The 13,773-nt window shown below is 48.1% G+C and overlaps 1 protein-coding gene across 2 annotated transcripts in view; it reads left to right on the plus strand.

Moving 5' to 3' along the window:
- The first annotated feature begins 1,218 nt into the window (after nt 1–1,218).
- LOC135919878 (cubilin-like) overlaps nt 1,219–13,773 on the plus strand; it is a 230,672-nt gene continuing 218,117 nt past the window's right edge. For both annotated transcript variants that reach the window (XM_065453869.2, XM_065453871.2), the window contains exons 1-2: nt 1,219–1,441; nt 13,369–13,501. In XM_065453869.2, coding sequence (XP_065309941.2) covers nt 1,347–1,441; nt 13,369–13,501 — 228 coding nt within the window. In that variant the 5' untranslated portion in view covers nt 1,219–1,346. The remainder of the gene's footprint in view (nt 1,442–13,368; nt 13,502–13,773) is intronic.

Below are 13,773 nucleotides of genomic sequence, written 5' to 3' on the forward strand. Positions count from 1 at the left end.
TTAACAAATCCCGCTTCCAACAACCTCTACAATTTAACTTTCTCTTTCACGTGCAACACATTTTATTAAAATCAGTCGAATGGTTATCTCAGAAAACCGTTTCTGTGTTTTTCATGATAATGTAATCTAAGGCGCGACATCAGAGATGGGCCCGTGCTAAAGCTGCCTCTTATGTGTGTTTCACTGCTGCTTCGTTTGCTTATCAGCATATTGCTACCCGCCGTGATGGCTTAATGGCTATGGTGTTGGCGCTATGAAGCATGAGGTCGCGGGATCAATTCCCGGCCTCGGTGGCCGCATTTTCGATAGGGCCGAAATGCAAAAAATGACAGTGTGCCGTTCATTGAGTGCCATATAAAGATTCAGTGGAAGTCAAAATTAATCCGGAGCCCGCCACTATGGCGTGCCTCAAAGTCAGATCATGGTTTTGGCACCGAGAATTCCAGAATTTATCAATTTTGTAAGCATATTGATTACACATCATAACCTTCAATCAGGCACTACAGTAGGATGCACTAGCTAGAAATATCGCAGAGGCATCGGAAACAACAGATTGCGTTTTGCATCAGTGATCGCTTAAAAAAAGAAGCCGAAGGGACTTGCATAGAAAGATATCCTGATATCCTGGAAGGTTTCAGTCTAAAAACGCTTTCGCGGATTAAATTCAATAAGTGCAGTTTCTCTTACAAGATCGGAAAAATTTGCGCAGCTAAGACATGGTGACTATAGTCCCCAGTCACTGTTGTGTGTGTGTGTGTGTGTGTGTGCGTGCGTGCGTGCGTGTGTGTGCGTGCGTGCGTGCGTGCGTGCGTGCGTGCGTGCGTGCGTGCGTGCGTGCGTGCGTGGCAGGTTTTTGGCTATGGCCCACCTCTTCCTTTACCGCCCCTTCTAGGCAGCTGTGTGCATGCTTGCACTCAGTAAACGTAGCACGCCCACGGCTTCGACTGTCCAAGGTGATAGCTGTGATGCGAGAACTATACGAATGTCTACCGCCTGAGCAAGAGTCTTGAATGAATCGTCCGCATACTTTGCGCTACAGCTCCTGTGGCGTAAACCGCGAACGGCTCGTACGAGGTTCGGCGGGAGGTATTTCACGCCGCCAGACGAGTTGAAAGACGTAAGCGGACACCGCAATGGACACCGCGGAGACGGAGGTGGGCGGGGCGGCCCGGGATATATTCCCGCCGCGGCCAGCGGCGCCTGGTGCGGTCTCGTAACCGTCGTCTTGGGAGACGAGGCCCAGCTGCGGCCTACGCGAGGGGTTGCGAAGCGGTGCGGGCGTTCTTTGCGCATCCGGCGCAGAACAGGCCGGTCAGTGGGACTACAGGCCCGGCTCGACAGCTAGCATGGACGTCGGGCTGCGGGTCGCGACCTTCGTAGCCGCGGCTGCTGCGCTGCTCACCGCACCTCTGACAACGGCCGCGTACTCTTCGAGAGATCGGTAAGTGACGCCAACATCGGGCCACGCTTACTGCGTGCTTCACTATTTTCGGGTTGGTCCGATGCCTATTTCTTTCAATTATTAAAACGACATTTGTATGGTGTAAGCATTAACCCTTGCTGGATTATATTCCTCTCTAATCGTCCTCTGTTCGCGACCCCTCGCGAACATGGTCACGACGTAGGAGGGTGCCGCTTGAAATACCGAGTGAGCGTAGTAAGGAATTATATTTGAATAATACCTTTACCGCACCACAATCGAATTTGTTCTGCGATAACCCATGGCTGCCGAGGCTTAGGAGATCATCGCACGAACTACAGAAACCACGCGGAGAGTACCTATGAGATTCACAAGATGAGTACAGAACTCTAGTGGAGGAGCCTTTCATGTAGGCTGACACACGCTCTTGTATTTTTGGAGTATTTGCAGGCACTATTCAAGGTGACGAAGAGAAAGTAATTAGAGGTAAACGTTAGCGCATAACATTCTCACAGCCTGTGGCTTGCGCATTTGTGCTTGTCAGCATTTCTTGAGACGACACAGAACATATATTGCAGGCCTAAATAAGCAAATTTCATTGACAACTTTGAACATTTAACTGCAAACAGCCAGGGGGGAAAAGATGCAGACCCTAGGAATCTTGAAAATTTAGGCTTATCTTCTTTCTAACCACTATTTCTCCCACCGCAGTGCAGGGTAGCAAACCGAAACTCCCCTCTGGTTAACACCCCTGCCTTTCCTCTCCATCAATCTCTCGTGTTCTCGGCGTTTTTATGCCCACTCATCACGGTGGTCCTGATAATGAGGCAGATATCTGAAACAAATGAAAACTAAATGAGAGGTCACCTTCGTCTTGAGAGGTCAGCGCAAGTTCGCGTGTCATGAAAGATGGCCTTCATGAAATCTTGAAGCAAATGAATTACTTAATTACTGTACGCTTACAATACAATCATATGGTCAGGTAACTTCTGAAAATAGCAGGCACCTGGGAGGAAACTAAGGGCTTTTCATCGAGCAATGAACCCCGAAATTTTTTGTCGCAACAGTAATACATAAAAGCGCGAGCGCATAAATCTGCTCAAAGAATAGTGGCGCGTATTTTGGAGAAGAATAAGACAAAGTTCCCGCGTAACAAGGTTATTAAAGAAGAGTTTCAAGAGAAGCCTCAAGCCACGTACTCTTCAGTGGAAATAATTATTCCAAATTGAAATTCGCGGGTATTCGTGCCAAGACCACGATCTCATTGTGAGGCACACCGCAAGGGGGGGGGGGGGGTGCTCTGGATTATTTTTGTCTAGCTGGGGTTTTTAACGTGCACCCGATGCATGGTACAAAGGCGCTTTTTTTGCATTTCGCCACCGTCGAATTGTGGCCGCCATCGCCAGGATTTGATCCCACAACCTCGTGCTTAGTAGTACAACGCCAAAGCCAATTCGCAACCACGGTGAATGGGTGGCGAGAATTCTTAGATTGGGAAGACCATCAGGAAACCGTACGCTTATCCTGTATTTTCAATGTTAGTGAGAGAAACAAGTGGTGTTTTATAACCAGTGATGCTGTGTAATCTACTGGCCGTAACTTTTTTTCTCACGATCTACCATCCATGCTAAACAATAATACTCGTCTGTTGCTCGCCAGCCTCCTTGCACAAAATTATTTGAAGTGCGGTAAATCTCAATTTGGCGATTCTGTTAAGCCAGCCGTCAGAACGAAAACAAGTTCATTTCAGCGACAGATGCTAGCTTCTATATTATAAATAAATATTATAGGGTCTTACGTGCCAGAACCACTATTTTATTATGAGGCACACCGTAGTGGGGGACGCAGGAAATTTGGACCACTAGGGGTTCTTTAACGTGCACCTAAATCTAAGTACAGGAGTATTCTCGCATTTAGCTCCCATCCAAATTCGGACACCTTGGCCGGGATTCCATCCCCCAACCTCGAGCGTAACAGCCCAACACCATAGCCACTAAGCAACCGCGGCGGGTTTAAGCACTTACTTCACCAGAACTGTTGCTGATTAGAATTTGTTGCCAGCAAATTTAAATCAGGGAAATAAAAATACTTTTGTTGGATATCTTTTCACTGTGAAATGATTAGTAATTTTTTGTGTGTTTTTGTGGCGCTGCTTGGTATGCTCGAATCGGCTGCCAATGTTAAAGTATATGTTTGATTTCAGGGTACATTACTTATCTTTAATGTTTTCACTATGCAGACATAATACCTTTGACTTGTCTGTATTGAGATGCGTTCTGCTGGCATGTTGTTGATAAACCCGCTCTTCTGTGGTAAATACTTCCTCGTTCTCGGGCCAGAGCTATGCCTCACAGTATTTATAAATAAATAAATAAATAAATAAATAAATAAATAAATAAATAAATAAATAGAAATTCACCGACAAGTACGCTACTCCCTAATGCGAATTTTGAGCGTAGCTGTATTGGTGTTTTGAATAAAAATTCACCGACAAGTACGATACTTCTTAATGCGAATTTTGAGCGCAGCTGTATGGGTGTTTTGAATAAAAGTTCACCGACAAGTACGATACTTCCTAATGTGAATTTTGAGCGTAGCTGTATAGCTGTATTGAATAAAAAGTCACCGACAAGTACGATACTTTCTAATGCGAAATTTGAGCGCAGCTGTATATGTGTTTTGAATTCGCGATACAGTGTGGCAAAGACAACGGATTTGATTCTGAACGACAGAGTGCTCTCGGCAGAAGCGCTGAGCCACTGCTCGGGCAGCTCGCTTAGCAGCTGCGCTAGACGAGGCGTTTCCACCGGTTGCGTCACTCGTTGTTCAGAAAGAAGTGGCTGACACTATCTTGTGTTGTGATTATAGTGTAACGCGGTAGTGACAGTGAAGAACGACACAGCATCGAAGCCGTGAGTTATAAATTTCACTCTTTATTGGGTGAACTTGGCCTTAGTAACGCAAGTAGCACACTAGCACAACGATAGCGGCACGCGGAGTCGGCGGTCATCGAAAATCTGATCTGCGGGGGCAAGCGCGTCGGCTTTTATACATGACTTGTCGAAGGTACCGGTGTAATCGCCGGTGCCCGCGGGGTTTCCAGAAAGTACTAAATCATTCGGCTCGCGCATACAGTAAGATTACAAAAAGCTTTGGTGACAACAGCCAATGAATAGAAATATCGACCACATTCGAGAAACTTCTGATGCGTGCCGCTGCAAGTGCATCGAGGGATAACGTTTAAGATTTGTCACCCGGATGAAAAGCAGTGACCAAACGAAGATAAAGGAGTGCATGCACAGACGATGCGCGGTACTCTGGCGCCATCTCGTAGTGATTCTCGCAGTACGTCTCGCCACGGCACTACACTTTCCTTCCCCCGCTTTCACCATACCCTCCTCCGTTTTACGCCTTATGGTTCTGCTGCGCCCTCCTCCTCAACTTTGCTCCTCGCGCTCTCTTCGCTATATCCACCTTTTATTCCCCTCTGCGCTCCGCGTGCGCTCTTTCATCCTTCGCTATTGTGCTCGTACGTTGAGTTACCCGGACGCCGACGCTCGCCACAGGAACGGGCACCTATAAGCAGCGCTCTAATAAATAAACGAGCTGGGTTGGGCAGACAACGTAGCACGCAAAGCACATATACCGTGGTAGAAATACGAGACTTGCTGCCAAGGGAACGCAAGTGCAATCGAGAGTTTATGTGATTACGTACTACTACTACTACTAGCAGTAGTAGTAGTAGTAGTAGTGGTGGTGGTAGTAGTAGTAGTAGTAGTAGTAATGGTGGCAGTAATAGTAGTAGTAGTAGTAGTGGTAGTAGTATTAGTAGTAGTAGTAGTAGCTTTATCCTCAGTTTACGTTGTTCAAGTTCTATACTAGAAGAAGCAGTATTAGACGTTGACAAACGTAGTATTATGGGGTGAGATTCGAAAATTTACAGGTACAGGAATTGCTTCGCTATGATGAATAGCGGTGATCCGCGTCATCCTGTAGACTTTTTGTCCTCCAGTGAATTTGAATTCGAAGATTATTGCAACGCTGAATGTTATTCAGTAAATATTCGTTCGTCGACATTGCGGGAGTCGTTCTGCCCAAATGTGGAGGGGAAATGACTTCAACATGATGAAAAAACGGAGGAGTAGCTGTGTTATTAAAGTAGTATTTGAGAACCCTCAAAAAACACGTTAACTCATCAGAGAATTCTGAGGATGATTAGCGATATACGATAGAAAACGGATAGAACATAGCTTCAAACGTGTTCGAAGGGCAAGAAAGTGCTCTTCTCACTTCATTCGTTTACGCCGCATGCATTATTTGTAGTACAGAAGGACTTCTCCAAGGATGAGCATTTCTTTAGAAACGCCTACACACCAACGTTTCCATGCAGGAGCAATGCAAGCACATTTTAAAGGACCCTCCCAAGTTTTCTGCGCTTTCAAGTTCTGGGAGGTGTGGCATTGAGACAAATGCGTACTTCCCTACAGGTGGACACTGGAAGCTACAGATATTGCATTTCGCGCTTGCGCAACATCGCACATGAACTTCCTTGTGGTTTGCACTTACCAGCGCACGTTGTTTTTCCACGTTACAAACAGGGTGTTTTTCTGCTCACTATTCGATTTCGACTGCATACTGTTAAGGTTTAATCGCGTTAGCCATTACTACGGCAAGCTTTCGGCTGTTACGTTTCTTTTGCTCTAATAAGGCGCTACACCAAGCGAAACTTATTCAATGCTCCGAAATTTATATTTTTTTTCATTGAAGCTGGTTTGTTAGAACTTTGTCTTAACAGTCACGTTAGCATGTTCACTTGAAAAAGAAAGAAAGGAAGAAAGTACTGACGACAAGGAAAAGTAAAAGTGTGTTGCGTTGGGGAAGAGGGGGGAGAGCAGTATATTAGGCAAAAATACAACTGCAGGAAATATCTGCTCCAGCACACGAACACTAGAGCAAATCACAACAGCATTCCTTGTCTCCGAAAGGAATTCTTTCCTCGCGGACATTTGCGGCATAATTAGGTTAGTTTGCATTCGCGTGAGCCTCCTCCCGTACTCCGAGCGAGTCGTCAGCCGCATGCAGCACCACTGGCTCGGATCCACTGCATCTTCCTACGCCTGGTTTCAATCTTCCAAGTGGGCCTGTGACTGCTTCATGAAGTTTGGCTCGTAGCTGCGCAGTCGCAACTCACTTCAACGCCATTCGCAACATTGCCGTCGTGAGACAGAGATAATAGATGTTTACGCGCCTTTTCTGTTTCTTTCTTGCACCATTGTGAGAAGCGAGGACTTCAGATTACGTCATAATGTTTATTTAGAGAGGGCTGGCCATCATTAGTAGCATAAGGGGTGGTCATCCACGATAGACCACAACAGACGTTCCGCAAACTGGCAATTACTGCGAGTAAATATACACAGTAAGATATATTTTCCTCAAATAGCTATCACAAGCTAATTTGCTGCATTGGAACGACTTTTTCTAAGTTGGCTTAACAGGAAGTACGCCTCGGAGCCACTACAAATTACTTCTGTTCAAATGTATGTAAAACCCATAAATGTTATCATCACACGGGCCTCAACTGATAAGAAAAGGGATGCATTTATAATAGAGGTAGCCGAGTTCTATCGACTGTAGGAACCAAAAATTTTACTTATGCCCTACTAGCACTGCAAACGTTCTCACATTAGAAAATAAGACAAAAATTAAAGGCAATGTTTACAAATTCCTAACTCTCCTCCAATGGCAGATATCAGTTTCGTAAAAATGTATCTCATTGCAAGCTGCATGACCAATCAGATATATAATTTTGTGGCTGACTTGAAATTGGTACAATGTTTACAATGGTTTTACGGATATGCCACTATCAGAGGCATTGAACAGAACGGGAAGTGAACCGAAAACCGAAACTGAATCGATATCTTTAGCGTGACCAGAGCCGAACCAAACTGATACATTTTCTGCCCTCTTGGAATCGAACCCTAGCCGAAACTTTTCGGGGGAACCGTTAAACTCATTCGAGCTGTGAAGCGATACAAGTTCAACACGTAGTTTCATGCACACTGCGTAAACGCCACCTCCATATAGTCTGCATTTCTCACCAGTCCCTCACATAGGAACCTTCGCCCTCCTCCTTTCTCTTCCCTGCGTCTCCATCTTGCTATCTCATCATGACCGAACGCTTGGTCGGCGCGCACTGCCGAGAACGAGCTTTGCCGACGATGCACCGTTGTGGTGCGGACTGGTTCTGCTCGGGGCATCTGCTGAGTTTAAGCACGGCACTGCATTGGCCGCGATATCCTATACGCGTGCTGTACTTTGTACTGTAGCTTTAGCGACCGATCTTGCTTCCGCACCACTGTTGGAGCTTCAAAAAATTCTTCACGGCAAATGCAGATAGCGAAAACTCTGGCTAGAGGGTGAGCTGTGCTTTGTTTTGAGATGTTAAGCGATCATTAGGCAATATCGAGAATCGGTGCCATGGTAGGCTGTTTCTATAGCTTTTAGTTACTTCTTTTTGCTTGTGAACAACCCTCGCTCAAAACTGCGTAGGCGACAGCAGTCACGTCTCTCAAGCCGAGGCTCATACGCCAGGCAACCGGACAACGGTGGTCGCAACAAGCTGACGAGATCATGAGGCCCAATGCTCTAGCATTTATGAGGCCGCATCGGCCATGCTAGCTCATGATTGGCCGGCGTTGCTACACGAGTACACAAGCTATAACAGCATGCCCTGCTTCTCGATTTGTCTCTTTTGTAATGTCAACAAACGAAAGGGCACACAGGAGAGCAGTATTGACAGCGTCTCAACTAGAGCAGCACAGGCGATCTCGAGCTCGCGCCTCCCCGGCGACTGCTGATGTGGCCGCAGCACCTGACGTTCCTCTTCGCTACAATCCCACCCCCCACCCCCATCGCAAACAAAGCCATCCTTGCGACTCACGTTGAACATAGTATGAGTGGTTCATAATGCGGCCTAAGGCAGTGTACGTGGACGGTTTCGGGACCACGACAGCGTAGGTCCCTAAGTGGCGGGACAGGTTGGATGATATAGCTCAGAGGCGATGTCTGTGCTACAACACGGCAGGGTTCTTGATATTTGGAAACAAGCTTACAGGAGAATCCACAAGGAGCAACTGAAACCCAAAACCACACAAGGCAGTATGGAAGAAAGTGACAAGGCGGGTGGTAATCGTCACGTTGAGACTTTTGTTGCCATTTGTCGATAGTTGTGACGAACCGGGCGAGCTGACGATATCCCTCGGTGCGCCTGGCAACTTCAGAGATGGGTGTACATTCGGATATAAGGGTTGGTATAGAAGAATGGTGTCGAGTGTGGTTGAAGGTTCACGGCCATACAATAGGAATAATGGGGAAAAGCTTGTGGTCGTCTGTGGTGCAGTATTATAGGCGTAGGTCATGAACAGCAAGATAAGGCCCCATCAGTTGGATCAGAGGCGACGTACTTGAAGAGCATGTCGCAAGATTGTGGTTGAATCTTTCCCTCAAAGCATTAGTTTGAGGATGGTAGGTGGTGGTGGTGGTGCGATGAACAATGCGGCATTTAGCAAGGAGCGCGTTTACGACTTCGAAGAGGCACACAGGTCCTGTATGGCTCAGAAATTCACGAGGTTCACCATCACGGAGAATGAAGCTTTGCAGGAGGAAGAATGCTATCTCATAGGATGTGGGAGCAGGCAGAGAGACTGTTTCTGCGCATCGTGCCAAGTGATCGATGGCGAAACATAAACGTAAACGATGGCAAACGTAAAAACGCGTCGGCATCGGTGTGGTGGCGGCCAGACCTGCAGACAACGCGTATATAAAATCTTGCAACCGCAAAGCCCAGCAAGCTAATCGGTGGGAGGGTTCTCCAACGTGGACAACCAATAAAACGTATGGCGGTCTGTAACTACACCGAGGGTACGGCCATAGAGGTATCGTCTAACTTTACATAGGGTACGGCCATAGAGGTAACGTCTAACTTTACCAGGTGCCCGGATGATGGCCAAGTGTTTCTTTTCCGTACCGCAATATTTCATCTCTGCTTTGGTGAAAGTGCGGCTTGCGTATAGGCAACGACGTACTCGTCGAATCCAGACTGGCGCTGCGCGAGCACAGCGCCGAGTTCAACTCCGCTGGCTTCGGTATTTTGGTCGGTGCTGTAGGGTCGAAGTGATGCAGTATCGGTGGCAAGGTTAGTGGACGACGCAACTCTTGGAAGGCATCGTGACAAGTGAGCAACCAGTCATAAGTTTTCACGTAGATGATTCAAGGGAGCGGTGATGGACGAAAAATTCCGAATGAAACGGCGAAAGTAAGAACAAAGGCTAAGAAAGCTTCGAAGTTGTTTTATGTTGGGAAGTTTGGGAAAATCAGCAACTACGTGTAGTATGGCGGCATCAGCAATAATGCCGTCTTTAGATAACACGTGGCCAAGGATGATGAGCTGGCTTGCGCCAAAGCAGAATTCCTTCAGGTGGGGCTGAAGGCTGGCCTCGGTCAAGCACTGCAACACTTCCTCTAGCCTACAGAGATGGCAGGGAAAATCGCGTGAAAAAATAAGCGCATCCTCTAAGTAGCACTGGCATGTTTTCGGCTTGAGACCATGCGAATCATTGTCCATCAGACGCTCAGATGTTGCGGCGGCGTTACAAATCCCAAAAAACATGACACAAAATTCGTGTAGGTCATCTGGTGTGACAAAAGCCGTATTAGTTTGGTCGTCTGGTGCCATGGGGGCTTGCCAACAGCCGCTGCGTAAGTCGATAGAAGCGAACATCTCCGCGCCTTCGAGGCAGTCAAGGGCATCGTCAATTCTCGGCAAAGGTAAACATCGTTGCGAGTTACTTTGTGAAGTCAATGTTGATCTACATAGAATCGAATCGATCCATCCTTATTAACAAGACCAACTGGGTATGACCAGGGGCTGTTCGAAGGTAGGATGACACCGCGATTGAGCGTATCAGCTACTTGGTCATCGATAACACGGCGCTCTGACGCGGACATACAATACGGCCTTTGTTGCAGTGGTGCATGGGGACCCGTATCGATGCGGCGAGAGGCGGAGAACCTGCGGCCTAAGGAAATGTTCTGCTAGTCGAAAGAATAGCGGAATTTGTCAAGAAGGCGTAGAAGTTCAGTGCGTTGGAAAAAATTCAAAGTGTCCGCGATGGAGCTATTTAGAACATCGGTCGATATCGGGTCTTGCACGGGCTCACAGGTCACTCCGGTGACCTCATTAGTGGTGATGGAACCACTTCAAGTGCCAATGATCGCAGCAGGGTTGACACATTGGACGCGGCCAATGCACAAGACACGAAGCAAAGTGAGGCGACATGACAACTGAATAGAGACGAGCGGCCTGCTCACGTCATCACAAACTTCTGAAAGAGTAAAAGGCAGCGGGGAACATTTGCGACAAACGAAAATGGCAGATGGCGTAAAAAGTGCGCGTCCTTCAGCAACGATATCGCAGGACATCGGGGCAAGGACAGTGGAGTGTGTTGTTATTGCGACGTCTTCTGCAACCAATACTTTACCTTCTGCATCACGAGGGTCAAAAAAAGAGACGTCGCAAAGCGTTTGAAATTCTACCTCAGCGCGAGAACAGTGGATGACGGCCTTATTAGTGGAAAGGAAGTCGCAGCCCAACATAAGATCGTGGAAACAAATACAAAGCGCCAAAGATTCACCGATGTAGAGGAGGCCGTTAATAACAATGCGAGCAGTACATGCAGCCACCGGCGTTATGAGGTCTGTGCTCTCAGTATGAAGTGATACGTTTCACAGCGGCGTCGTAACCGTTCTGACAAAGCGCGAATGTTTGGCACTATGCAATGAAACTGCGGCACCAGTGTCGACGAGGGCGAGTACAGCCGACGCCGTACGCATGCACATCAATAACTTTAGTCGGAGAATGAACAGGCCTTGGACTTTTCGTGGGTGACGAAGTTCTTGGATTTGGAACTGCGGCGATTAGATTTCCCGTTCCGGCGTTGAAGGACGACGACGCATCGGCGAAAGCAATGCGGCGTCGAGGCGATGGCGAACGGCGGTCAAGAAGAAAGCGCTTGTCCAAGTATGCAGATGTCTGGTTGGGGTTACGAGATGCGAAGGATGGCGGGTACGGTGATACATGCGGATCATAGTCGAAGCTGCGGCGGCCTGATGCTGCGCGGCGACGGCTAAATTGCGCAACGTGGCCAGGTAGGCCACACGAAAAACATATTTTCGGGTTGTCGGGAGTGCGCCCATTATCCACTGCTGCGCGGGTACCTCGGCTGAACGAAGCGAGGAGGTGGACGCTCCGGCACGGTTGACGGGTATGGCGCAACCGGTTTGAGGTGGTGGCCGTGCGAGAGCCTGGGCATAGCTGAGAGGTGCGTTCACCGTGGTATAGGCATCGGAAGTCGGCACCGGCAGAATCTCGCGGCAGAAGGATGAGCAGCGCAAACTTGCTCCTGTATACCTGGTGAAGATTGGGAGGCGAGGAAAGGGTTGTTGCACGGCTGACGACAGCACGAGAGCTGACGAGCGACCTCAGCACCGACGAACTCTTTTATCGGAAAAAGCTCATGTCAGGAGTGGGGGCCATGCTCGCGAGGATGCCGACGGATACATGTGGGTGCCGCGTGAGACGGCGCTGTCTGCAGAGCTCATCGAAGCTCTGGCAAAGCTCGATTACCTCAGGAACAGTGCCAGGGTTTTTCTACAGCGGCATATTAAAGGAATCGTCGGAAATGCCCTTCAAGACGTGACGTACCTTGTCCGCCTCCGCCATAATCAGGTTGACACGCCGCTATAGGTTGACGTTGTCCTCTGTGTAGCTGGCGAACGTTTTACCAGTTGGAGGGATCAGCTCCATAGGCGTTGTTCAGCGCGAAGCTTGCACATGCCAGGGCAGCTGAAAACTCCTACGCTGCTGGTTTTCAAGCCAGCCCACATACGGAGATCGGCTTCGCGGTTCTTAAACTACAGCTTGGCGACGCCCGATAAGTAGATCGCGGTATAAGCTTTTCGAACATCGTCCAATTTGTTGGTGGTGCTCGCTCTTTCGTACGATTTCAGCCAGTCTTTAACATCTTTCTCATCCGGGCCGCTGAAGATGTCAAGATCTCGCTGACACTGGGCACCGGCGCATACGATGACTGGTGAAACCGGCGGGGATCTCTGGCTGGTGTCGTCAGGCGTGACGGACGGCAGAGATTGGTTGCGTGATTCCAGGAGTGGGGAAAACCGCAGCACCTCTACCAAAAATTTATTTTGGTATTTATTTTGGGTATTTGACTTCATAAACGGCTACGTGTCAGACAACCTCCAACGATATGGCGATGTGATATGGTGCACGTGAAAACGATGATAGCCTTAGCAATTCAACGATGAAACGTAAAAAAAAACTGTTAGACCTGGGTCAAACACACAGGTGGTGCAGCGTGGCACAGTTCCTATGTAGCGTTAGCGGCTACGAGGAAAATACTAGGGAATTTGAACCAATCCAGGAGCTGGGGTGCTAACAAAGTGTTTCAAAGCGCGAGCTGTCAAAAGAACACTGTAAATCGGCACGTGACGCACACGCCGAACGTCTCATTAGCTAGTCGGCTTTGGCCAAAGAGAAGTACGCGTGTCATCGTACCCTGATGGTTAGAGCAGTGTGCCGATGGTGCTCGAAGGCTAAACTTCGATTCCACTGTCGGCCATGACTTTGTTTTTGTTACAGAGTTTTGCAGCGTGCATGGCGCAACAGATAATGACTGCTCACAGCAATGAGGCAAACAATGTTGCGCGTGTATAAGGGGAATAATCCTCATTGCGTCGTCGTCTGTGTTACCTCGAGGCTCTTGGTAGGCGCACCTGAACCCTACAGTAACTTAGGTTGCACTGCTTAAACGCTCACACCGTTCCGGCATTCATAACCTGCGCAATACAACTGCTCTCCTGCTGTTCCGCAGGCCGCGGATTGTGCTGGACAATGGCAACATGGTGTTCCAGGTGCCCAGCACCAAGAACATCAGCTTCCACACCAGCTCGGGTCGCGGAGGAATTTTCCTCAATGGACGCGACGTGGCTGAAGTCCTTGCCAAGGTGAGCGCATGTAGTGCAACATTTCTTTTTTCACGAATAACTTTTGTTAATGGCTTTCGTAATGGCTTTTACCACATATTTTGGTTTGGCAGATCTGGAGTAACATAATGTGTTCGCGGAAATAACCATCGTGCGCTTCCGTTCCGAGAAGAGTGCCTAAGATTAATGGAAATGATGGACTTCAGAGGTCGCGATAATTTTTGCAAATACAAATCGAGAGTGCGATTTCATTGTTGTTTTCCGATGAGCTGTCGATAGGCCCGTTGAGCTGT

This window comes from Dermacentor albipictus, chromosome 4 (genome assembly GCF_038994185.2).
Source record: "Dermacentor albipictus isolate Rhodes 1998 colony chromosome 4, USDA_Dalb.pri_finalv2, whole genome shotgun sequence".
NCBI lineage: Eukaryota > Metazoa > Arthropoda > Arachnida > Ixodida > Ixodidae > Dermacentor > Dermacentor albipictus.